This window comes from Cynocephalus volans, chromosome X (assembly GCF_027409185.1).
Source record: "Cynocephalus volans isolate mCynVol1 chromosome X, mCynVol1.pri, whole genome shotgun sequence".
In the NCBI taxonomy this organism is placed as follows: domain Eukaryota; kingdom Metazoa; phylum Chordata; class Mammalia; order Dermoptera; family Cynocephalidae; genus Cynocephalus; species Cynocephalus volans.
Genome location: NC_084478.1, coordinates 91,817,526 through 91,844,559, shown reverse-complemented (window position 1 = coordinate 91,844,559; position 27,034 = coordinate 91,817,526). Strand labels below are relative to the sequence as shown.

General features: G+C 35.3%; 1 protein-coding gene across 1 annotated transcript in view; it reads right to left on the bottom strand.

Annotated features, from left to right (window-relative positions):
- Positions 1 to 27,034, bottom strand: part of LOC134368135 (uncharacterized) — a 426,599-nt gene that overhangs the window by 97,164 nt on the left and 302,401 nt on the right. Inside the window, 3 exon segments of the mRNA XM_063084693.1 lie at positions 7,446 to 7,593; positions 7,596 to 7,712; positions 8,017 to 9,915. Of these exon segments, the coding sequence (XP_062940763.1) occupies positions 7,446 to 7,593; positions 7,596 to 7,712; positions 8,017 to 9,915 (2,164 nt within the window).

The window sequence follows — 27,034 nt, the reverse complement described above, 5'->3', positions numbered from 1 at the left end:
GCAGGGAGAGGCCCCAGTAGTTAGGCACTGGGCCAAGAACACCACTACCCACTGCTCTCACTGGGAGAGACTTGAGAGATTCCAAACCAGCCCTGGGAGGCCTTCCCCCTGCAGCTCTTGCAGGTAGAGCCTTGAGCATCTCTAGGCCATCCCCAGGACTCCATCCCCCTACAGCTTTTGCAGGGAGAGGCCTCAGCATCCTGGCAATAGCACCTGGAGTCCCATTCTGCAAACCTTTTGTGGGAGGGCCCCCAGCAGTCTGGCTCTGGCCCCAGGAGCCCTGCCCCTCATGTATCTCACTGGGAGTTACTTGAGCACCTCTACACCAGCCCTGGGAGTCCTGACTCCTGTGGCTTGAGCTGGAATGGGCCTCAGCAACCAATCACCAGCCCTGAGATCTTCACTCCTTACAGTAGTCACCACGATAGGCCTTAACTGTCCTATACCAGCTTTTGGAACCCCTCCCCTTGCAGCTTTCCCTGTGAGAGGCCTCAGAGGCTCAGCACCAGCCCCAAGAGTCTCATCTCTTGTAGCTCCCCTTCCAGGAGGTGTGAAGCACTGGACAGTAAACCCAGAAGTCTCCTCCCAACCAAAGTCTACATGGAATCAAACAAAGTGTAGTGGGGGGGGAATGAGGAAGGGGGAGGGAGGTTGGGGATAATTGGATGGGGGTCACAGGGTACAAATGCAATTTGTGGTAATGGGTATACAGCCAGTATAAATCTGGCCCCCACATCATGGGCATGAGGGGTGACAATCAGCTTTGTATCTCATGAAAATTCATAACCAATAAAAAACAAAACAAATATGAACCATCCTACAGACCAGGCAGCATAACTGAAGAAGCAACTGCTTCACCAGATGACAAAACATCAACATAGAGATATCAGAAATATGAAAAAACAAGAAACTAGAATACCCTCAAAGGAATGTAATAATACTCAAACACAAGATCCCAATATACAAGAAGCCCTTGAATTGTCTGAAAAAGAATTTGGAGCAACAATCATAAGGAAATTCAGTGAGATATAAGAAGAGACAAATAGGCAACACTATGAAACAAGAAAAACAATCCAATATATGAAGGAGGAAATCTACAAAGAGATTAATACCATAAAAAAGGATGTGGCCAAACTCTTGGAACAAAGAGACCCATTCAACAAAATAAAAACAACATTTAAGAGCTTTAGCAGCATACTAGAGCAAGCAGAAGAAAGAATTTCTAACCTTGAAGACACTGTTTTTGAAATAACCCAAGCAGACAAAAAAGAAAAGAAAAAATAATTTTAAAAAATGAAGAAAATCTCTGAGAACTATCAGACAGCCTCAAGCATACAAACATCTGAACTGTGGGTGTTCCAGAAGGGGAAGAAAAAAAAAGGCATTGACAACCTATTCAATGAGATAATTACAGAAAACTTCCCTGTTATGGGTAGAGAAATGGATTTCCAGACAAAAGAAGCACAAAGATCCCCAAACAAGTTCAATTCAAAAAGGTCCTCTCTAAGATATATTGTAGTTTAAACTGACAAAAGCTACAAAGAGAGAATCCTAAAAAGATCAAGAGAAAAACATCAAGTCACCTACAGGGGAGTCCCCATCAGACTAACAGCAGACTTCTCAGCAGAAACCCTGCAGGCCAGAAGAGAATGGGATGATATATTTAAAGTACTAAAAGAGAAAATCTGCCAACCAAGAATACTAAACCCAGAAAGGCTATCCTTTAGATATGAAAGAGATATAGTTTATTTCCCAGACAAACAAAAACTATGGGAATTCTGCACCCCATGATCAGAACTACAAAAAACCCTCAAGGGAGTTCTACACCTGGAACCCCCCACCAAAATAATCCCCACCATGAACACACTAGAAAGAATAAATCCCACTGATAAAAGACATATGCAAATGAGAAAGAGGAAAAAACAAACAACAACAACAATAAAACTATACCATTCCACTTCAAAAATCCAACAAACTGTAAAGTCATAGAACAGCAAGGAAAAAAAAGGAATAAAAGACATTTAAAATAATCACCCAAAAGCAATTAAAGGACAGGAATCAGACAATATCTTTCAATAGCAATGCTAAATGTTAACAGATTGAACTCCTCACTCAAAAGACATCGACTGGCTGGCTGGACTAAAAAAACTAGATCCAATTATATGCTGCCTACGAGAAACCCACCTCACCTGTAAATATTCTCACAGACTAAAAGTAAAAGGATGGAAAAACATATACCATGCAAATAGAAACTGAAAATGAGCACAGGAGTAGCTATTCTTATGTTAGATAAAATAGACTTTAAACCAAAAACTATCAAAAGAGATGAAGAAGGACATTATATAATGATAAAGGGATCTATCCACCAAGAAGACATAACAATCATAAATATATATGTTCCCAACATTGGTGCACCCAGATTTATAAAGCAAACATTACTACACCTAAAGAGAGAGATAGACCTCAATACTGTAACAGTTGGGGACCTGAACATCATCCTCTCAACACTGGAGAGATCATCTAGGCAAAAAATCAATAGGGAAACACAGTATTTAAACTACACTCTACACCTATTGTATTTGGTGGATATATATAGAACGTTTCACCCAACAACCAGAGAATATACATTATTCTCATCAGCACATGGAACACTCTCCAAGACAGATCACATATTAGGTCACAAATCAAGTATTGACAAATTAAAAAAAACTGAAATCATTTCATGCATCTACTCAGACCACAATGAATTAAAACTAGAAATTAATAACAAAAGAAACTTTGGACATCACACAAATAACTGGAAATTAAACAACATGCTTCTGAATGACATATGGGTTAAAGAAAGAATCAAACAGGAAATTACAAAATTTCTCAAAACTAATGATAATAACAACACATCATACCAAAACCAATGGGATACTGCAAAAGCAGTACTAAGAGGAAAGTTTATTGCAATAAATGCTTACACCAAGAGAGTAGAAAGATTTCAAATAAACAACCTAACTTTACATATTAAGGAACTAGAAAAACAAGAACAATCCAATCCAAAAGTTAGTAGGAAGAAAGAAATAATTAAAATCAGAGGAGAACTAAATGAAACAGAGACCAAAAATATGATACAAAAGATCAATGAAACAAAAAGTTGGTTTTTAGAGGAGATAAACAAAATAGACAAACCACTAGCCAGATTAACTACAAAAAAGAAGAGAGAAGACCCAAATGAAAAAATCAGAAATGAAAAAGGGGATATCACAACTGATACCACAGAAATACAAAGAATCATTAGAGATTACTATGAACAACTATATGCCAATAAATTTGAAAATCTGGAGGAAATGGATAAATTTCTTGATACATACAAACTCCCAAGATTGAACCAAGAAGACATAGAAAAACTGAACAGACCAATAACAAGCAACGAGATTAAAGCAGTAATCAGATATCTTCCAAAAAAGGACTAGATGGCTTCACTGCTGAATTCTACCAAACCTTTAAAGAGGAGCCAATACCAGTTCTTTCCAAACTATTCTAAAAAATTGAAACAGAAACCATTTTCCCAAACTCATTCTATGAAGCCAGCATCACCCTGATACCCAAACCAGACAAAGGTACAACAAAAAAAGAGAAAACTACAGGCCAATATCCTTGAAGAATTTAGATGATAAAATCCTCAACAAAATACTAGCAAACAGAATACAGCACCATATCAATAAGATTATACATCATGATCAAGTGGGATTCATCCCAGGAATGCAAGGATGGTTCAACACACACATGTCAATAAATGTGATACACCACATCAACAAACTGAAGAATAAAAACCATAAGATCATCTCAATAGATGCAGAAAAAGCATTTGACAAAATTCAACAGTACTTCATGATAAAGACTCTCAACAAATTAAGTATAGAGGGAAGGTATCTCAACATAATAAAAGCCATATGTGATAAACCCACTGCCAATACTATCCTGAATGGGGAAAAGCTGAAAGATTTCCCTTTAAGATCAGGAACAAGACAAGGATGCCTGCTCTCTCCACTCCTTCTTAACATACTATTGGAAGTACTTGCCAGAGCAATTAGACAAGAGAAAGAAATAAAGGGCATCCAAGTAGGTAAAGAGGAAATCAAATTTTCCCTGTTCACAGATGACATGATTCTATATATAGAAAACCCAAAAAACTCTTATTGCTGATAAATGGCTTCAGTAAGGCTGCAGGATACAAAATCAACATACAAAAATCAGTAGTGTTTTTATACTCCAACAAGAAACTAGAAGAAAAAGAGATCAAGAACGTAAGCCCATTTACAATAGTGTCCAATAAAATAAAATACATAAGAATAAATTTAACCAAAGAAGTGAAAGATCTCTACAGTGGGAACTACAAATCACTTCTGAAAGAAATTAAAGAAGACACTAAGAGATGGAAAGACATTCCTTGTTCACGGATTAGAAGAATCATTGTAGTAAAAATGTCCATACTACCCTAAGCCATCTACAGATTTAATGCGATTCCCATCAACATGCCAATGACACTCTTCACTTCCTGACTTCAAACTATATTACAAATCTGTAGTAACAAAAACAGCAATGGTGCTGGCATAAAAACAGACATGTGGACCAATGGAACAGAATAGAGAACTCAGAAATCAACCTAAATATGTACAGCAAACTGATCTTTGACAAAAGCACCAAGAACATACATTGTGAAAAAGACTGCCTCTTTAATAACTGGTGCTGGGAGAATTGGATATCCATTTGTAGAAGAATTAAACTTGATCTGTACCTTTCACCATACACCAAAATCAACTCAAAATGGATTAGAGACCTAAATATAAGGCCTGAAACTTTAAAACTCCTAGAAGAAAACATAGGGGAAACATTCCAGGACTTAGGACTAGGCAATGGCTTTATGAATAACACCCCAAAAGTACAGGCAACAAAAGAAAATATAAACAAATGGGATTATATCAAACTAAAAAGCTTCTGCACAGCAAAGGAAACAATCAATAGAGTAAAAAGACATCCTACAAATTGGAGAAAAATATTTGCAAAAAATGCATCTGACAAGGGATTGATATCCAGAATACACAAAGAGCTCAGACAATTTTACAGCCCCAACCCAAATAATCCAATTTAAAAAATGGGCAAAGGAGCTGAATAGACATTTCTCAAAGGAAGAAATACAAATGGCCAATAGGTATATGAAAAAAATGCTCAACATCACTAATCATCAGGGAAATGCAAATCCAAACCACTCTGAGATATCACCTCACTCGAATCAGACTGGCTATTATAAAAAAAGACAGAGAATAACACATGCTGGCGAGTATGTGGAGAGAGAGGAACCCTCCTGAACTGTTGGTGGGACTGTAAATTAGTACAGCCATTATGGAGAATAGTATGCCGGCTCCTTAAACAACTACAGATAGACCTTCCTTATGATCCAGCAATCCCACTCCTGGGGATATATCCAGAGTAATGGAAAACATCAGGTCGAAGGCATACCTGCACTCCCATGTTTATTGCAGCCCTATTTACAATAGCTAGGCAATGGAACCAACCTAAATGTCCATCAATGGATAACTGGATAAGGAAATTGTGGTATATATATGCAATGGAATACTACTCAGCCACAAAAAAAAAAAAAAAAAAGAAAAAGAAATTCTACCATTTGCAACAACATGGATATCCTAAGTTTAACAACCAAGGTACAGAAAGAGAAATACCGCATGTTATCACTCATAACTGAGAGCTGAATCCATAAATAAACAAATTAACAATAAAAAGAGAAAGAGAGAAAGAAAGAAAGAAACAACAATCAAGTAATATGTTGAACTTTTAGAAAACTAGAGGTGAAAAAGGGGAGGGGAAGAGAGAGGGGGCTTATGAGGAATTGGTCAATGGACACATTCTACACAATTATTGAAAATCAGCATTGTACCCCACATGTATGTATAATAAATAATAATAATAATAATAATTAATAATAATAATAATAATAAATAAATAAAATCAACAGTGTTTTACACACCCCCAGTTATGAAACATGGCCTTTTGATACTGTGATTTGAACTAAAAAATGGTAGCTACATTCCTTAAAACTAGTAAGCTAAAACTTATTGTAACCAAATTTTCATCTAGCCAGAAACACTAAAGCCATAAAATAGCAAAACGTTTTTTAAATGCTTTGCATTACTGCAAAGGTTCATTTGTGAGAAACAACTTGGGAAAATATATCTTTTTTTCTAATATTAAGGCTTTTATCTGAGCAATATTACTTTTTATTACTTGTAATTGGCCAAGATTATCCTTAAATTTACACAAGCAGGAGCTGAGAAAGCATACTATGTAGTTACCAGTTTCCAGGGAAGTGTGGTTGCTTGGGAAAATCACAAAATTGTTCTCTATTAAAGTAAAAATATTAAGGAGATACCAATTTTGTACTTTCACTTTGGTTATAAGAATCTGTATCTCATTCTAAATGTACGGTTACATTCAATTATAAATTCTAGTGTAAAACAAAGTAATTATTTCAAGTTGCACATTTATGCACAAAGATACTACAATTCAAATTAAATGTATTCGTTTAACATGACTAATAAAGTGTAACAAGGATAAAATTCAATGCATACCAATTTAATTATGCCTCAGTGGCAACATGTTGGTAAAAAGTTTCTTAAAGAGAATATTCCTTGCTGCTGTCAAAAACGGTTTATCAAATACTTAGCAACCTTAGTTTGTACATGCAATTCAGAGTGCTAGAGGAAATATTTGACAAAGACGTATTTACTCATCAAAATAGAATTTTATTTATTTTCAAGAGAAACAAGAAAAAGAGAAAACTTTAAGCCAAAAGTAGCAAAGGTTTTGGGTTCTCTTCTCCCATTGGTGAATATTGTGTCACCAATGTAACTCAAATTCTATGTATATAAATGAGATTAGAATATCATGGCTATTTCAGACAGCTTTCTTAATAAAATGAGATTTTTCAGAGATGGTTGTTTTTAAATGGCTTGATACATGGTATTTAAGGCTCATTTGGATTTATTCTTTCTATGCACGCGGAGGGAAAAAAAACCAACACCAAGCCATGTACAGATGAGAGGAGGTAGGTAAAAAATTACTAGGTTGTTTGTGACTAGGTTTACATTTATAAGCTATGCAACCCTTGATAGAGTAGTAGATCAGACAGCCACAGTGTAATCAATGCCATTTTGCTATTTGCCAGCTGTACAGCAGATGGATCTTTCAAATGGAAAAACATATTGCTCACTTTAGGGGTCAAACTTGTTTCCTCTTCTGCATGGCTTGCATATCCAAGTAAGTAATAAAGGGAATTTTAGACCCTGTTCAATGACCTATACTCTGAATTATATAAAATGGAGAAGAAATTTAAAATCTACATTTATATAAACTTACCTTAAAAAATTAATTCAAAGCACCTGATGATGGTAAACTTCACAACATCTGGTGGTTCAGCTTCTACTATAATGTCAAAACTAGGGAGTGGAATATTTGGATTGGCATGAAAGTTTAAACTGGCAGGATCCTTGATACCAATGAGATTCTGGACCCAAGGAAATCTTTTTAAAAGCCAGATTGCTTGGCATCAAGGATATCCTTGCACTCAGTGGCATGCTTAAGTCTAGCAGTCTTTGAAGTGAGCACCAAATTTGTGGTCGTCAAAAATTGTATAATTTCTACCAAGCCTAGCTGGAACAGAAAATTTAGAGGTGCTCAAATTGACAAAAGTGGAAGTATAGTTAGTGCCAGCAACAAAAGAGGGGGAGTTTACATAAATAATATTAGGAACTGAGTAAATGAATTGATTTCCAGTTTGGGCTCAGAGAGGAAATTATTAATTATGAGCACTGTGAGTATTTATAGCATCAAAATTGAGGTTGATGACAAAGTTGGAGTCAATTAATTGAGTAAATATATGAACATGATTAGTGTCTAAGGCATAGCTACTACCAGCAGTATACCTAGACCTAATGGCACCACTGTAACTACCAGTGGTTTTGCTGGTGTCAGTGGCATTGACAGAGCTACCTGCAGAGCTGGGTCTGGCAACATAGCTGTTTCTGGCAACAGAGTTTGGGTTTACTACAAAGCTAGAAACTTTTTCATGGGGAAATCCTGGTACATAGTTAAGGTCTGAGTCATAGTTTGGGGCAGCTGCATAGTTGTGGCCAGCAGCACTTGTGGGTCTTATACCATAGTTGGGATCAGCATCATTGTGAGGATTAATAGCATTGTTGTGACTAGTGACATTACTAGGTCTGGCACTATAGTTAGAGTCAGGGTCTTTTTCAGAGCCAGGGCTATTGGTGTTGGGGCTGGGTCTGTTGTTGGGGCTAGTGCCATTGTTGCTGGGGCCAGGGCTGTTGGTACCTGATCTGATATTCAGGCGGTCAGGACCAATGTTGGGGCAAATATCATTGCCAGGCCCAGTGACATTGCTAGGGCCAGTACCACTGTTGAAACCAGAAGTGTAATCCAGGCTAGTTTCATTCTTGGGCCTAGAGATGTATTTTGGATTAGTGCCATCACTGGGGTCAGCAGTACTGTCCTGATCAACACCACTGTATAGACCAGAAGCATCATCTAAAGTGTTGGTGTGTGAATCCTCCTCAAGATCAGTGCTGTATTTGGAGTTAGTGTCATTGTTAGTGGCATTATCAATGTTAGGGTCAAGTTCACTGTTGGAGTCAGTTCCATTGTTGGGGTCACCATCATTGTTAGAATCAGATCCACCTGTAGGGCCAGCATCACCACTGGGATCAGATCCACTGTTGGTATCAGCATCATTTTCGGTGTTGCTGTCTTTGGGATCAGTGTCATCAGGGTCAGACTTATCACTGGGATCTTTCTTATCTCTGGTGTTATCTTCATCGTCAGGTTCTGTTTCGTCTTCATCATCTGTATTATCTGCAGAGTCTGTCTCATCTTCATGGTCTGTCTCATCTTTGGGAAGAGTTCTGTTTTTGGTATTGACCTTATCATTGAGATTGTTAGAACTGACCGGTTTAGTCTCATTGTCAGGACTGGCTTCATTTTTCAGCTTGAAAGTAAGGTTGAACTTGCCCTCACTTTCAAGGCCAGTACCATTGCTGGTATTGATGACACTGAATGGGTCAGGGGCACCAAAGTGGCCCATGGTATTTTGGGGGTTCGTGGGAAGGGTACGGGTAACAGTGGAACATAGGAGATTTTGGAGAGCTGAGCAACTTTCACAATGCAAATAAGAAGTTGAGCCCAGGGAATATTTAGAATCTTCCCCACGTAGAGGACAGCGACTACCTACAGGATGCTTAGGATCCAGGGATCGAGATAAAGGCCTGTTCCGAGAAGTCTTGTGGTGTCTAACAGACTTGGGGCTCAGAGAATATTTAGAATCCAAAGGAATTTGGAGATGTAAAGAACAGTCAGGGTCTGAATCATCATCAGAATTAATGAGGCATTCATGAAAAGGAGAGTTATTGATTTTCACCAAACATCTGAAACATATTTGAGATCCTGTGTCCAAAGAATGTGTGTTGTATCTGTGAGTCTTAGGGCGTACAACAGACCTAGGGCTTATGGACGTTGGGTCGCAGACAGGCATTGAAACTTCAGAGGTGTAACCCTTAGCACTTAGGAAATGAACAGGCTTCACTGGAGATGCAGAACTCTGAAAACTATGTGCATATTTGTAGTCCTTACAAAGGTTCTTATAGACAGAAGTTTTACGGGTGACATTTCTATGACGCTTGTTATCCATGAATATGTTTGGGTCTGGAGAAAGGTTGTGGCTGCACTTTTCCTTTAACTTTTGCTTTGAGTCTTGCTTGTCACTGAGAGTCGGAGACTCTTTTTTGAATCTCACAATTTTGTCATCACTCATGTGCTTCAGAAGTTGAATTCTGGAAACTCCTAGAGAGAGAAGAGTAAAATATGAGTAAGACTAGCCAAAAAGATAATGAAGTATGACTTTGATGCCCACATTACAAAATAAATCTGTGCAAAGGAAAAAGATATCATTTTCTTCAATATGTTATTGCAAGTGTTATTTGATATTTCAAGAAGAGGCCATGACCCTAAGTTTTCTGCCTGAGTAGGTGTCATATTGAGTTTATTAAGACATAAAACATGAAACATAGCCATTAATCTCAGATGTCTATCTGCTTTAGATTCAGAGAGCTTACTCTAGAAGAGAACTCATAATGTAGGAATTATTAGAATTATGTGGCCAAAATAAAACTGTTGTTTTACATACTTGGAATACAAATCTATATTACTTTTTCATTTTGCTTCTAGAAATACTAGCAATTTATTCTTTCCTGGAACATAATCCCTATAATTTATAAAATACCCATGTTGGAGAAAAAAATTTCCTCGGGCTTGTTATGTCAAAATTGCAAAAGTTTTTGATATTAAATTTAATACCAAGGATCAATTTCTGCTGCTATCAAGATCTCATTGGCATATGGTTCTGAAAACTTAGGTATTTATCAATATCTTAGTTTTGAAACTGAATTAAAAAGTTCAGTAAGTGTCCTTATGGGATAACCTTGTTCTCCAGGTAGACAGGAAGAAATAAAGTAAAAATAATCATGACAATTTTAAAAACAAAAAAATCCCTTCTCCCATTCTCTTAAGGTCCTAAGAACATTTTTTCCAGGTTTGGTGTCAAACACATAATCATACTTAAGAAGGAGTCTAGAAATGCTGGATGGGAGTTTCTACTTAGAAATTGATAGTGACTTTTTATAGAGAAAGTGATATGCTGTCTCATCAAATTTCCCTTAAGGTAAACAAGAGTCTTTAAGAGAAATTTTTAATTGCACACTCATAATCTTTTAGGCATTTATAAAAGAAACAACTTTAAGTAGGTCTACTCTGAAAGGTATTAGGGTAGAGTGTATATGCCTTTGGCTACAATGAAACCTATTTTACTGTATAGCCCTCATAGATTTATTTCTATGAAAAGTAGCACATATTCTTATAAGTATGTAAAGTAATTATGTTGCCTCTGATAACATAATAGCATGAAATGATGCTCACATAATGGAGAAGACATGAGATCTTAGTAGTCTATATTTCTCTGCCTTATAATAAATCTAGAAGCACAACTATAAATTTTCTATCCCAATCCAAGTACCAAAAAATATTGAAGGTGGTAACTATTATCTTTAATGCCTCTGATCCTCAATAGCCTGTACTGTATACTTCACTCATAACAGTGCTGTTATCATAAATTAGTGACAGAGGCTTACAGCCTGAGAGAAACACAAAAAGTGATGCAATGTGGCTATTTGTTACACTCTTTCATATTCAAGATAATAGTGGGATGTACAAAAACAGTTACAACCAGGCTGGAAAGAAAATTAGAAGTATACAAGTGTTGAAGGTGTAAAGTTTCTTAAACACAATGAAAGAAAATAATGTTTGAAAAAGGGCATATTGAGTATATGAGTTCTTATCAGTAAATTGGTTAATATCTTATCTTGTGATCAGGAGTGAGATACAACACTAAGAGATAAAAGTGAAATACCAGTACTCAGGCTGCATTTTAGAGATGGAGTGCCTAAATTATAGCCAGTAAAGCATCTCTCATTTAATAAGCCTAAATGAAGATGGAGCTCTGATTTCCAAAAGCAAATGAATACATTCATATGCAAAAGATAAAATAGAGCATCTAGTGACCAATTTATTTCTACAATAGTGTTTCTTCTAATAAAAAATGTTTCTATTTTACACAAAGAAGCATTATAATCTGTACCTAATTTATGTACTTACCTAAACTCTCTTAGCAGTTTAGTCCCAAGGCTTCTTAGCCATAATATTTTTCAGTGTTGTCCTGTGACTGCCACTTTACATTACTACTGGTCTTACTTGCTTCTATTTATTTGTTTGTTGTGGTTTATTATTTACTAATTTAATTTATTTATTCATTTATATCACCATTATTTCAATAAACATTTTCAAGCCAAGCACTGAGCTAAGCCTTGGGGATAAAGATGAATAGGCCTTAAGTCCTACTGTCTCTAAGAAGCTGATGGCGATACTAGGAGTATGAGCAATGCTATGGTAACACAGAAAACTCTATCTCTGCCTATAGAATTTGTGAAAAGGTTTCATAAAGAAGATGACCCTTAAAGGATGAGTAGGAGTCTTTCAGTGGAAACCAGCATACTCTAGGTGTCTGGAGGCCACCAAGAATACAGACAGCAGTTTGATCTAGCATGAAGTTTGAGGGTCCTCTAGAATCTCTGGCCAGGTTGATTTCTGAGGGCCCTCTCTTGTATGAAGCCATTCTGTGAATACTGGGAGAAGTGGTTATTTTCTCTAATGTGCACACACAAACACAAAGAGTCAAGAAGAATTAAAGAATTAAAAAACAGTGATGAAAAGTTCAAGGAGTGCCCCAACACAGAGTCAATCACTAAAGACGGGAGAGTATTTTTATTCTTTTCTTTGCTTCAAGCATTTAAGAAAACTATGTCAAAAACTAGCTGACCCCTATGCAAGTGGACCATAGAGTTTAGTGGCCACACATGAACTCCAATATAGAATTTACAAAAATACTTTAGAAAAGCCACAAAACAAGAAAACAACAACAGTGTGCAGCAACATAAACCCCCAGGGAAGGTGGAGAACCTGATTTCCAGAGTTGCCACATTATAACATTCAAATTCTCCAATTCTCAAGAAAGACTACACTGCATGAAAAGAAACAACGAAGTATGGCTCACTCACAGGAAAAACAGAAATTGGTAAAAACTATTGAAGAGGAAGACTAAGTATTGAAATTATAAGACAATGATTTTAAATCAACTGTCTTAAATATATACAAAGAGCTAAAGAACCCTGCTGATGAAGAACTAAAGGAAACCAGGAAAACAACATCTTGCCAAATAGAGGATATCAGTAAAGGGACACAAATTAGGAAAAGGAACCAAATAAAATTCTGGAGCAGACAAAATAATAGTATTAAAAAATTCACTACAGGGGCACAACTAGGGAGAAGAAGGAATCAGGAAATTTGAAGAGGACCACTTGAGATTATTCACTCTGAGAAGCAGAAAGTAAAAAAAAAAAAAAAAAGGATGAAAAATTAAGAGTCTAAGAGAACTACTGTGAAACAGCATCATCAAGCATACCAACATACAAATAATGAAAACCTTATTAGAGGGAGACAAAAAAAAGAGGCAGAAAGAATGTCTTAAAAAAAAAATCAAAACTTCCTCAATTTAATAAAAGACTCAAATCTATAGATTTAATGAGCTCAATGAACTCTGAACAAGATAAACACAAGGAGATAGATAATAAGAACACAATAGTCAAATTATTGAAAGACAAAGACAAAAAGAGAAACTGCAGGTAGAGAAAAGTGATTTTTCACATGTAAAGGATACTCAAAAATACTAATATCCAACTTCTCAGAAACCATGTAGGCCAGAAGTCTGTGGAATTATATTTTAAAGCGCCAAAAGAAAAAAAACCTTTCAAACAAAAATGCTATATATAACTGAATAGAAAGACTTCAAATAAAGAACCTAATCTTACACCTCAAAGAACTAAAAAACAAGAACAATCCAATCCCCAAATCAGTGGACGGAAAGAAATAATTAAGATCAGAGCAGAACTAAATGAAATAGAGACCCTAAAAAATGATACAATACATCAATGAAACAAAAAGCTGTTTTTTGAGAAGATAAACAAAACAGATAAACCATTAGCTAGACTAACTAAAAAAAGACAGAAGACTCAAGTAACAAATATCAGAAATGAAGAAGGAGATATTACAACCAATACCACAGAAATACAAAGAATTTCATTAGAGACTATTATGAACAACTATATGAAAACAATTTTGAAAACCTGCAGGAAATGCATAAATTTCTAGACACATGCAAACTACAAAGAGTGAACCAAGAAGAAATAGAAAACCTGTACAGACCAATAATGAGCAATGAGATTGAAGTAGTAATCAGTAGTCTCTCAACAACAAAAAAAGCCCAGTACCAGATGGCTTCACTGATGAATTCTACCAAACCTTTAGAGAACTAATACTAATCCTTTTCAAACTATTCCAAAAAATTGAAAGAGAGGCCATTCTCTCAGACTCAGTATATGAAGCCAGCATCACCTTGATACCAAAATCAAAGATACAATAAAAAAACTACAAGCAAATATCCTCAATGAATATACATACAAAAATCTTCAACAAAATATTAGCAAAAAGAATATAACAGTGCATCAAAAAGATTATACTTCATGATGAAGTGGGATTCATCCCAGAGATGCAAGGATTGTTCAACATACACAAATTAATAAATGTGATACACCACATCAATAAAACCAAGAACAAAAACCATATGATCATCTTAATAGATGCAGAAAAAGCATTTGACAAAATTCAACATCCTTCATGATAAAGACTCTCAACAAATTAGGTATAGAAGGGAAGTATCTCAACACAATAAAAGCTATATATGACAAACCCACCACCAATATCATCCTGAATGGGTTAAAGCTGAAAGCTTTCCCTTTAAGAACAGGAACAAAACAAGGATGCCCACTCTCATCACTCCTATGTAACACAGTATTGGAAATACTTGCCAGAGCAATCAGGGAAGAGAAAGAAATAAATGGTATCCACACTGGAAAAGATGAAGTCAAATTGTCCCTGTTTGCAGATAACATTACCCTATATATAAAAAAACCTAAGACTCTACCAAAAAACTATTAGAGCTGATAAATAAATTCAGTAAAGTTGTAGGATACAAAATCAATTCACAAAAATCAGTAGATGTTTATACTCCAACAATGGACTAGCAGAAAATGAAATTAAGAAAGCAAGCCCATTTACAATAGCTACCAAAAAAATAAAATCTCCAGGAATCAATTTAACCTAGGAGGTGAAAGATCTCTACAATAAGAACTATAAATCACTGCTTAAAGGAATTTAAAGAGGACACCAAAAGATTGAAAGACATTCCATGTTCAAGGATTGGAAGAATTAACATTTTGAAAATGTCCATACTACCTAAAGTGATGCATAGATTCAATGTGATCCCCATCAAAATACTAATGACTTTCTTCACAGAAATAGAAAAAACAATCTTAACATTCATATGGAACAACAAAAGACTCTGAATAACCAAAACAATCCTGAGGAAAAAAAATAAAGCCAGAGGAATTACTCTATAAGACTTCAAATTATACTACAAAGCTATAGTAAGCAAAACAGCATGGTACTGACATAAAAACAGAACCATGGACCAATGGAATAGATACAGAACCCAGAAATCAACATGCATACTTAGAGCCAACTGATCTTTGACAAAGGCACCAAGAACATAGATTGGGGAAAGGACAGCCTCTTCAATAAACAGTGCTGGGAAAACTGGATACCCATATGCAGAAGAATAAAACTAGACCTGTATATATCATCATATACCAAAATCAACTCAAAATGGATTAAATACTTAAGAATAAGACCTGAAAGTATAAAACTCCTGGAAGAAAACAGGGGAAACACTTTATTATGTAGGGCTGGACAAAGACCCCAAAAGCACAAGCAACAAAAGAAAAAATAAATAGGATTATATCAAACAAAAAAGTTTATGTACAGCAAAAGAAACAATCAAAACAGTGAAAAGACAACCTACAGAATATGAGAAAATATTTGCAATCTATACATCTAACAGGGGATTAATATTCAGAATATACAAAGAACTCAAACAATAAAAAAATCAGATTAAAAAATGGGCAATTGAGCTGAATAGACATTTCTCAGTAGAAGATATATGAACAGCCAACAGGTATATGAAAAATTGCTCAACATCTGTGGAGTATGCAGAAAGCAAATGTACTTCACAGGGCCTGGTTTTCCAAAGCCTTGCATTTTCAAATATTGTCATTGCAAAGGACAGGAAATTTTCCCCAGGCTATAGTCTCTGTTGTAAGATAAGGAATTGTAATACAGCAAGGTTGCTGGCTCGAAGACAGACAGGTTACTGATTGATATGTAAAGATATTGGGAAATTGCTGTAAGAAGAGAATGTTTGCTAAAATCAAGCTTTTGTTAGTGGATCGACTTAATTGCATTATAGAATGTCACCTCGCTTGTCTTACTGACTGTTACCAGCTTCTATTGTTAAACTTGTTAAACTGTACTTAGAAAAAACCCACCTGTGTTCTCTTCCTGTAACTTCCTTGGCTGGAGAATAAATGCAGGAAGAGAACCCCAATTCGTGGTTAATTTCCCAAGTGGAAGGAATGCCTCTCTCTTGAGGGTTCTGGGAGATTAAGCCCTTTTCAGGGTTTCTCACTGCTCAGAAGAGATGGGCTTTGAGTAATCTTTGCGGCTCCATCACCCAGGGGAAAAGGGGTGCCAAATCCGTGGGAGGCAAAGCAACAAACATCACTAAACATTAGGGAAATGCAAATCAAAACCACACTAAGATACCATCTCACCCCAGTTAGACTCGCTATTATCAAAATGACAGAGAATAACAGCTGTTGGTGAGGATGCAGAGAAAGGGGAATGCTTCTATTCTATTGGTGGAATGGCAAAATAGTACAGTCATTATGGAGAACAGTATGGAAGTTTCTCAAACAAGTGATAGAACTGCCATAAGATCCAGCAATTCTCCTGCTTGGTATATATCCAGAGGAATGGAAATCATCATGTTGAAGAGATACCTGCACTCCCAGTTTTATTGCAGCTCTATTTACAATAGTCTAGTACTAGAACCAACCTAAGCATCCATTGACAGGTGACTGGATAAGGAAAATGTGGTCAATATACACAATGGAATACTACTCTGCCATAAAAAGAATGAAGTTCTGCTATTCGCAGCTACATGGATGAACTTGGAAAAAATTATGTTAAGTGAAATAAGCAAGGCACAGAAAGAGAAATACCACATGTCCTTACTCATAGTGGGAGGAAAGGAAGGAAGAAAGAAAGGAAAGAAAGAAACAACAATCAAAATAATATATTGGACTTTCAGAAGTAGAGAACAGAACTGAGGTTAGTGGAGGTGGGAAAGGGGGAGGCGGAGGGAGTTAGTGAGAAATTGGTTATTGGACACAAAGAATGATTATGTTTTGTAATGATGAATAGGCTAATTATCCTTACACAGGTATTGATAGTCAACTCTGTACGCCACAAATATGTATAGCTAATTACGTTTTAATTAAAAAATATTCTATATCTGGCAAAACTATCTTTGAAAATTGAAGAAGAAATTAAGACACTTTCAGGTTAAAAAAAAACCTGAGAAATTTCATCACTAGTACACCTGGTCCTACAAGAAATGCCAAAGTAAGTCCTCCAGGCTAACATAAATGGACAGGAGACAGTACCTCAATGTTGCATACAGAAATAAAGAACAGGAACGTTTGCTACCCATGCAAGTATAAATGACGTGAGTATTGTATTTTTGGTTTATAGCTCTTTTTTCCTCTTCTATGATTTAAAAGACAAATACTCAAAAAAATTATTATGAGCAATGAATGCTCAACATGCATAGAGGGAAGACTATGTGAAGAGACACACAGAGAACATCATGTGGAGATAGGGCAGAGACTGGAATTATGATGCCATAAGTCAAGGAACCTATGGGGTTACTAGAAAGTAAAAGAGGCAAGGAAAAATTCTTCCCCTAAAGATTTGAGAGGGTGTATGGGCTTACCAAAACTGTCGTTTAGGACTTCCAGCCTCCACTCCAGACCTGTGTGATAAATTTCTGTATTTTTTTTTTTGGTTATGAATATTCATGTGATACAAGGCTGATTGTCCTCCCTTGTGCCCTAGATGTGAAGGCCAGATCCATACTGGCAGCATGCCCACTACCACAAATTGAGATTGTACCCCGTTTCCCCCACCCTATTATCCTCAGCCTCCCTCCTCCTCCCCCTTTCCCCCACCCCACTTTGTATCCCTAGGTATGTTCTCTCCCTCTGCAAGTTCAACACATCACTGTGGTCTTTCTTTCCTTCCTTCCATCCATTTGTGGTACCTTGTTATAACAACTCTAGGAAATACACACTCAACAACAACAAAAAATAACTCACTTTAAAACATCAGCAAATGACTTGAATAGACATCTTTCCAAAGATATACAAATGGTGAAGTAGCACATGAACAGATGCTCAACATTATTGGTCATTAGGGAAATTCAAATCAAAACCACAATAAAATACTGTGTCATACTATCTAGGATGGCAGTAATATTAATAAAACAGAAAATAACCAGCATTAGTGAGGATGTGGAGTGATTGGAACCCTTGCACATTGCTGGTTGGAATGTAAAATGGTGCAGCCACTGTGGAAAACGGTTTGGAGGTTCATCAAAAACTTTAACATAGAATTACCACTAGTATAGCAAATACACTCCTAGGTATAAATCCCAAAGGATTAAAAACAGGTATTCAAATGAATACTTGTACACAAATATTCACAGCAACACTATTTACAATAGCCAAAACATTGAAGCCATACAATTGTCCATCAACAGGTGAATGGATAAACCAAATGTGGGACATACATACAATGGAATATTACTCAGTCATAAAAAGGAATGAAGTACTGACACATGCTACAATGTGGATGAACTTCAAAAATATTGTGCTAACTGAAAGAAGCCAGTCATGCAAGGTCACCTACTGTATAATCCAATTATATGAAATATTCAGAATAGGTAAATCCATTTTAAAAAAGAAAAAATAGTGGGTGCTAGGTCTGGGAGTAGAGTGGGGGAATGGGGAATGTCTATTTTATAGCCTATAGGTCTCATTTTAGTGTGATGACAATTGGGGAACTAGGGGATGGCTGCACAACATTGTGGATCTACTAAATACCAATGAATAGTATACTTAAAAGGGTTAATTTTACATTATGTGAATTTTTCTTCAGTGAATAAAGTACAAAAGAATTATTGTACATTTAGGGTAGAAAAACGGAAAATTCACATAAGGAAATAGGCCAGGGATCACGATTTCCTACGTTTGTATCTCCCTTTTGTTTGTTTCCCCTAAAGCGATCAGCAGTACACCTCTTAAAAGAAAAAAAAAAAAAGATGGAAGTAAGGAAAAAAGAGAAAAATAAAATCAACCATAATTTCATTGCCCATATAAAAACATTGATAACATTTTGCTATATAATGTCCCATTATGTAAATCTTTACAGGGATCTCACTATACATATATATATTGTACTTGGCTCCAACAATCCTTCAGTCCTCACTGGTGCCTAAAATACACTGATGCTACTATATTTTCACTGTTTATCATCCCCTAATGTCCTCACAACCTTCCTCATACAGCTTAAATTCCACGTGTTCAGTTATAATCACTCTCATCAGTTCTTGATACTCTTGCCCTTCCCTTCTTCATTTTACCTCCTGAGAAACCCTAGTCATATTTGAATTCAAATATCCGCCTATTCCATGCCTGTATTCATGTAGCTGAATGTGTCTGGAGAAAAGCCTATAGCCACATTGACTGGCCTCATTTAAATTTGATGGTCTCAAATTTCAATTGAGCCCATAATACAGTCCAAAAACCATACATTTTCCTAGTCCATTCATCCTTCTAGTTTCCTAGCTATTTCATACCCCTGTTCTGACCTCAAATACTGTTCCCCCATCCTCATATTTAGCTGAGGATCTTGCTTCTCATTTTACTGAGAAAACTTCAAAAATCAGGAAAAAAAGTCACAAGCTGTCAGTACCACTCCGCACACCTACTAGTACCCGCATCCATATACTCTGCTTTCCCCAATTGTTAAAAATGAACATATCTATGATCTGAACTAAAGCCTACCCATCCATCTGTGCAGAAGTTCCCACTTCCTCTTGCTTCCCCAAGGAAATCAGTCCTCTAATTCTCTCCTTTCTTTTTTTCCTTCTCTCCTGGATTGTCCATTGCATTTCCGTTATCATAAAACATGCTATTATTTCTTCTCTATAAAAAATATCTTGGCCTACACATTACCCTATAATGACTTTCCCATTTCTCTCCCCACTTTTAAAGCTAAACTCCTTCAGAGGTGTATAATAATCAGCTATTTCCAATTCTTCTCTTACCATTCTCTCTCATTTAATTTTATTTTAATAGGGTTTCCATTTATACTGTTGAAAACTCAAAATCATATAAAAATTTGTACATTGAGAAGTCTCACTCTTAGATACTCCATTCCTCCTGTTTTCCTCTCTCCTTTTATTAATTTCTTGTATATCTTAGTATTTCTTTTTTTAAATACAAATGAATAGGTATAGTACTTTATTTCCATACTTTCTGAAACAAACAATAGAATTTTGTATATATTCTTGTATTCTTTGCTCTTTTCACTTAAAAATATATTCTAGGGATCTTTGAATATTAATACATGTAGAGTTTCCGCATTCCTTTTCAGAGCTGCATGATATTCCTTTGTGTAGATTCATCATAGTTTATACAGTTTACTAGTTTATTTAGTTAATTCATTAACTATATGAACACTTGGGTTGTGTCCAATATTTTACTATTACAAACAGCGCTTTAATGAATAATCTTGTCCATACATCATTTCATATGTGAGCTGGTATATATGTGAGTCAAATTCCTAGAAATGGGTTCACTTGTTCAAAGTCTAAGTGCAATAATTAATTTTGATAGATAATCAAACATCTCTTCTTGGAGGTTATTCATTCAATTTTTCAGTCTCTCCAGCAATGTATGGGTTAGTATTTTACAAATTTCTTGGTGCTCTTCATATAGTAGAAACATTAGCCCTTTTCCTGTGACACAAGTTGCAATGCCTTTTTCCCCAATTGGTTATTTTTATTTAGACTTTGTTTATATATTTTATGAATGCAGCCAAATTTGGTAATATCTACATTCATGGCCTCTTACCATTCCAAGATCATAAAATAATTCACCAAATTTTTGTTACATTTGTAGTTATTCTATTGTATGCTGTGAGGTAAAATCAAGCTTTATCTTTTTTCCAGATGTCTGTCCTATTGTTGCAACACCATTTAAAATATCCAGCAGAGGGCTGGGCCATAGCTCACTTGGGAGAGCATGTTGCTGACAACACCAAGTCAAGGGTTAAGATCCCCTTACCGGTCATCTTTAAAAAAAATAAATAATAATAAATAAATAAATAAATAAATAAAATATCCAGTATAACCCCATTGATATGAGATGCTATCTTTATCCCATATTACTCAGTACCTACTCCAAGTATGGTATGTGTACTGGTGTTCATCTGCAAACTATTACTAGTCCACAGTAAGAACAGAGATTGAAAAAATGCAGTTATAAACTTTTGTAACAATTTGACAGAGTAATTTTATGTTTGTTAAATTTAACAAAAAAATTAGGCTTGGAATTTGTATATCTTTGGGGTTTTTTTTTTAAAGAAAATTCCTAATAATTAATTTTATTGTATTTTATAAAAATATTGTCTGAGATACCTAAGAAATTAAAAAATATTATTACTTACTGTATTAAAGTCTCATATATACACACAAACACACACACACAGGGCCGTCAAAAAGGTCATGGAAAGATTATCTTTTAATTCTATTTTTCCCTGAACTTTTTGAAGTACCTTCATATATTTGTGTCTGTTTCTAAACATTTTTTCCTTTCTTATTACTGTGCCTATTTGTGAGCTAGTACCACACTGTTTCTGCAGTTGTCTTCTATAATTTTGAAGTTTGTGTTGTTTATTTGATTATTTTCCCTTTGTTATCACTAATTTTTTGTTTTTGTGCTTGCTCACTTTTTTTTTTTTTTTTTCCCTTAATTAGGCTTTCTTGGGCTTTATATACATATTTTTATTATTATATGTGTTATTTTTCTAACTCATTATTTTTTGTTTTTATCTTTATTAATTGTCCTTCTACTTTCCTTCTGGCTACTTTGTTGTTTGTTTACTTTTTATAGTATCAATTAGTTTAGTGTAGGGCTAGGATCCCTTAACTGCTCCTTTTTAACCATTCTTATAAGTAGGTATTTGTATTTCGTTGTAGTTGTAACTTATATTTCCCTGATGTCAAATACTGATGAACATCTTTTCAGATGCTTATTAGTCACTGGATATCTTCTTTGGAGAGGTACCTGTTCAATACTTTTGTCCAATTTTTATAGAGTTGTTGCTTTTTCTTTACTGATTAGTAGGTGTTCTTTATATTATGTATATGAATCCTTTGACAGATATACACTGTATTAGTTTCCTAAGGCTGTTGTAACAAATTACCACAAACTTAGTGGCTTAAAACAATACAAATTTAGCATCTTAATATTTTGTAGGTCAGAATTCTGACATTCGTCTCATTGGACTAAAATCGGGTGTCAACATTGCAGGATTACCTTTTGGAAGATCTAAGGAAAATATATTTCCTTTGAAATTCCATCTTCTAGAAGCTGCCCACATTCATTGGCTCCTTGTCCTTTCCTTTATGTTTAAAGCCAGCAATGGCAGATTGAGTGCTTCTCACATCACATATTTCTAACCTCTTCTGCCTCCTTATTCCACTTTTAAAGACCTTTGTGATTACATTGGGCCCATCTGGATAATCTAAAATAATCTCCCTATTTTAAGGTTAACTGATTAGTAATTTTAATTCCATCCAAACTTAATTTCCCTTTGCCATGTATCATTTTACATATTCACAGATTTTGGGGATTGGGATGTGGACATCTTTGAGAGGCCTACCACACATACATATATCCATATATCATGTGGATATAGATATATACTCATCTCTCTCTATCTATCTAATCGTATTTTCGCCAATCTATGGCTTGCCTTTTCATTTATTAATGATGTATTTGACAGTTTTTTATTTTGATGAGATTCAATATATCATTTTTTAAATCACATGATTACTACCATTTTGTACTGTTTAAGCAATCCATACCTTCTCCAAGTTCCTGAATATATATAATGTTTCCTTCTAGAACCTTTATTGTTTTACTTTCCATATTTAAGGCTATGATCCATCTTAAATTATTTTTGTGTATAGTATGAAGTATCCATATGGATACACAGCTTCTCCAATGTCATTTATTGAAAAAAGATATATTCCTCATTAAATTATCACAGCCACTTTATCTAAAATCAAGAGACCATATATGAGTGGGCTTATTTTGGAACTCCCTATTCTATTTCATTGATCTATTAGGCTATGACTATGCCAACACAACACTGTCTTAATTATCATTACATTTTATAAAATCTTGAAATCTGATAGTGTAAGTTCTATATCTTTACCCTATTCATCCAGATTGTCTTGACTATAGAAGTTTTTTTCATTTCTATATAAATTTTATAATCAGCTTGTCAATTTCTACAAGGAAGGATGCTGGGATTTTTATTAGGAGTAAATTAAATTTGGGGAAAACTAGCATCTTAATAAAATGGAATTTTCCTATCCAATAACCTAGTATATTTATTAATTTAGATACGTTTAAATTTCTCTCAGAAAAGTTATATAGTTTTCAGTGTAGAGATATAAATATAAACCCCTTTCATTAATGTGCTCCTAGGTACTTGTTGTTTTGGTATGCTATTGTGTTATTGTTTTTTTTTTTTAAATTTTGTGTTCTAATTTTTGGTGCTGCAGTACAGAAATTAATTGTTTTTAAATGTTCACCTCTTTAGTTAACAATTCATTTGAATTTTCTATGAACACCTTCATGTCATCTGTAAATGAGTTTTACTTCTTTTTAATCTATCATTAATTTCTTTACTTGTTTGTGGCATTGATTAGGACCTATAACATAAATGAATAGAAGTGGTGAGAGCAGACATCATGTTTTATTTCTTGGACCAAGGGTAAAAGTGCTCAGTATTTTATAGCTAAACATGGTGATAGCTGTAGAATTTTTGTAAATAACTTTTATACAGTTGGGTAAGTTTGCTCTCATCATAATTTTCTGAGAATTGTTTTTCTGTTTTCTATTCTATTTGTTCTCCAGCTTCTTAATGTGGAAGCAGTGGCCATTGATTTGGGGCCTTTCTTCTGTTCTGATATAGGTGTTCAGAGCTATAAATTTCCTCCTACATACTGCTTTAGCATAATTGCATAAATTTTGATAGGTTGTGTTTTCCTTTAAATTCAGTTCAAAATGCTTTCTAATTTCCCTTGTGTTTTTTCATTAACCTGTGTGTTATTTAGAAGTATATTATTTACTACAAAAAAACTGTTGGAACTGATAAATGATTTCAGCACAGTAGCAGGATACAAAATCAACACACAAAAATCAGTAGCATTTCTTTTCTCCAATAGTGAACATGCAGAACGAGAAATCAAGAAAGCCTGCCCATTTACAATAGCCACCAAAAAAATAAAATACTTAGGAATTGAGTTAACCAAGGAGGTGAAAAATCTCTATAATGAGAACTACAAACCACTGCTGAGAGAAATTAGAGAGGATACAAGAAGATGGAAAGATATCCCATGCTCTTGGATTGGAAGAATCAACATAGTGAAAATGTCCATACTACCCAAAGTGATATACAAATTCAATGCAATCCCCATCAAAATTCCAAAGACATTTTTCTCAGAAATGGAAAAAACTATTCAGACATTTATATGGAACAATAAAAGACCACGAATAGCCAAAGCAATGCTCAGCAAAAAAAATAAAGCTGGAGGCATAACACTTCCTGACTTTAAGCTATACTACAAAGCTATAATAACCAAAACAGTATGGTACTGGCATAAAAACAGACACACTGACCAATGGAATAGAATAGAGAATCCAGAAATCAACCCACACACTTACTGCCATCTGATCTTTGACAAAGGCACCAAGCCTATTCACTGGGGAAGGGACTGCCTCTTCAGCAAGTGGTGCTGGGATAACTGGATATCGATATGCAGGAGAATGAAACTAGATCCATACCTCTCACCGTATACTAAAATCAACTCAAAATGGATTAAGGATTTAAATATACACCCTGAGACAATAAAACTTCTTAAAGAAAACATAGGAGAAACACTTCAGGAAATAGGACTGGGCACAGACTTCATGAATACGACCCCAAAAGCACGGGCAACCAAAGGAAAAATAAACAACTGGGATTATATCAAACTAAAAAGCTTCTGCACAGCAAAAGAAACAATTAAAAGAGTTAAAAGACAACCAACAGAGTGGGAGAAAATATTTGCAAAATATACATCTGACAAAGGATTAATATCCAGAATATATAAGGAACTCAAACAACTTTACAAGAAGAAAACAAGCAACCCAATTAAAAAATGGGCAAAAGAGCTAAATAGGCATTTCTCTAAGGAAGATATCCAAATGGCCAACAGACATATGAAAAAATGCTCAACATCACTCAGCATCCGGGAAATGCAAATCAAAACCACATTGAGATACCATCTAACCCCAGTTAGGATGGCTAAAATCCAAAAGACTATGAACGATAAATGCTGGCGAGGCTGCGGAGAAAAAGGAACTCTCATACATTGTTGGTGGGACTGCAAAATGGTGCAGCCTCTATGGAAAATGGTATGGAGGTTCCTTAAACAATTGCAAATAGATCTACCATACGACCCAGCCATCCCACTGTTGGGAATATACCCAGAGGAATGGAAATCATCAAGTCGAAGGTATACCTGTTCCCCAATGTTCATCGCAGCACTCTTTACAATAGCCAAGAGTTGGAACCAGCCCAAATGCCCATCATCAGATGAGTGGATACGGAAAATGTGGTACATCTACACAATGGAATACTACTCAGCTATAAAAACGAATGAAATACTGCCATTTGCAACAACATGGATGGACCTTGAGAGAATTATATTAAGTGAAACAAGTCAGGCACAGAAAGAGAAATACCACATGTTCTCACTTATTGGAGGGAGCTAAAAATTAATATATAAATTCACACACACACATACACACACACACACACAAACCGGGGGGTGGGGGGAAGAAGATATAACAACCACAATTATTTGAAGTTGATACGACAAGCAAACAGAAAGGACATTGTTGGGGGGGAGGGGGGGAGGGAGAAGGGAGGGAGGTTTTGGTGATGGGGAGCAATAATCAGCCACAATGTATATCGACATAATAAAATTAAAAAAAAAATAAATAAAAAAAAAAGAAGTATATTATTTAGTTTCTGAATAGCTGGGTATTTTTCAGAAATCATTGTTACTGATTTCTAATTCCATTCTGATCAGAGAACATACTTTTATGACTTGAATCCTTTTCGATTTATTGAGACATATTTTAGGGCCTAGAATATGGTCCATATTGGTAAGTGTTCCATGTGCTCTATAAAGATATGTGTATTCTGCTGTCCTTGAGTGAAGTTTTCTGTAAATGTCAATAGGGTCAAGTTGTTTGATATCTATCTTGCCAGTCCAGATGTTCTGTTAAAGTTTCATTTGGTTTATCTTTGTTCTGAAAATATCTACTATTTTGTTGGGTTCAATCTTTGTGGTGGTTTCAAAGGTATGACCACAATTTTTTTGATACTGCTCCCTTCAAAAGATATAACTTAATTTCTTCCTCTTGAGAGTATATTGGAATTAGTGATTTGCTTCTACTGATTAAATTGTGGCAGAAGTGATGGAATGTCACTCCTAGATTAGGTTATAAAAAGAGTAGTGTTTCCTTTTTCAGTGTGTTCTCTTTCACTCTCTTTTGAAGCACTTAATCTGGTGGAATCCAGTTGCTATATTATAAAACAGCCCTGGCGAGAGGGAAATCAACTGCCATGTTGTGAAGACACTCAGGTGGACTATGGAAAGACCCACATGAGTGAACATGGAAGCAGACATTCCTCTATTAAACCCTGGCTGACAGCTTGATTGCAATCTCATGAAAGACCCTGATCCAGAACCATCCCAGTAAGCCACTGTGACCTACATAAATTGTGAGATAGTAAGTGATTATTTTTTAAGTCATTAAGTTTGGAGTAATTTGTTACATAACAATAGATGACTAATACACTCCTCCATCCACTGTGCCTTGAGAGGTTAAACTGTTTAGGTGTCTTGCCTCACCTTGGAAGGGTT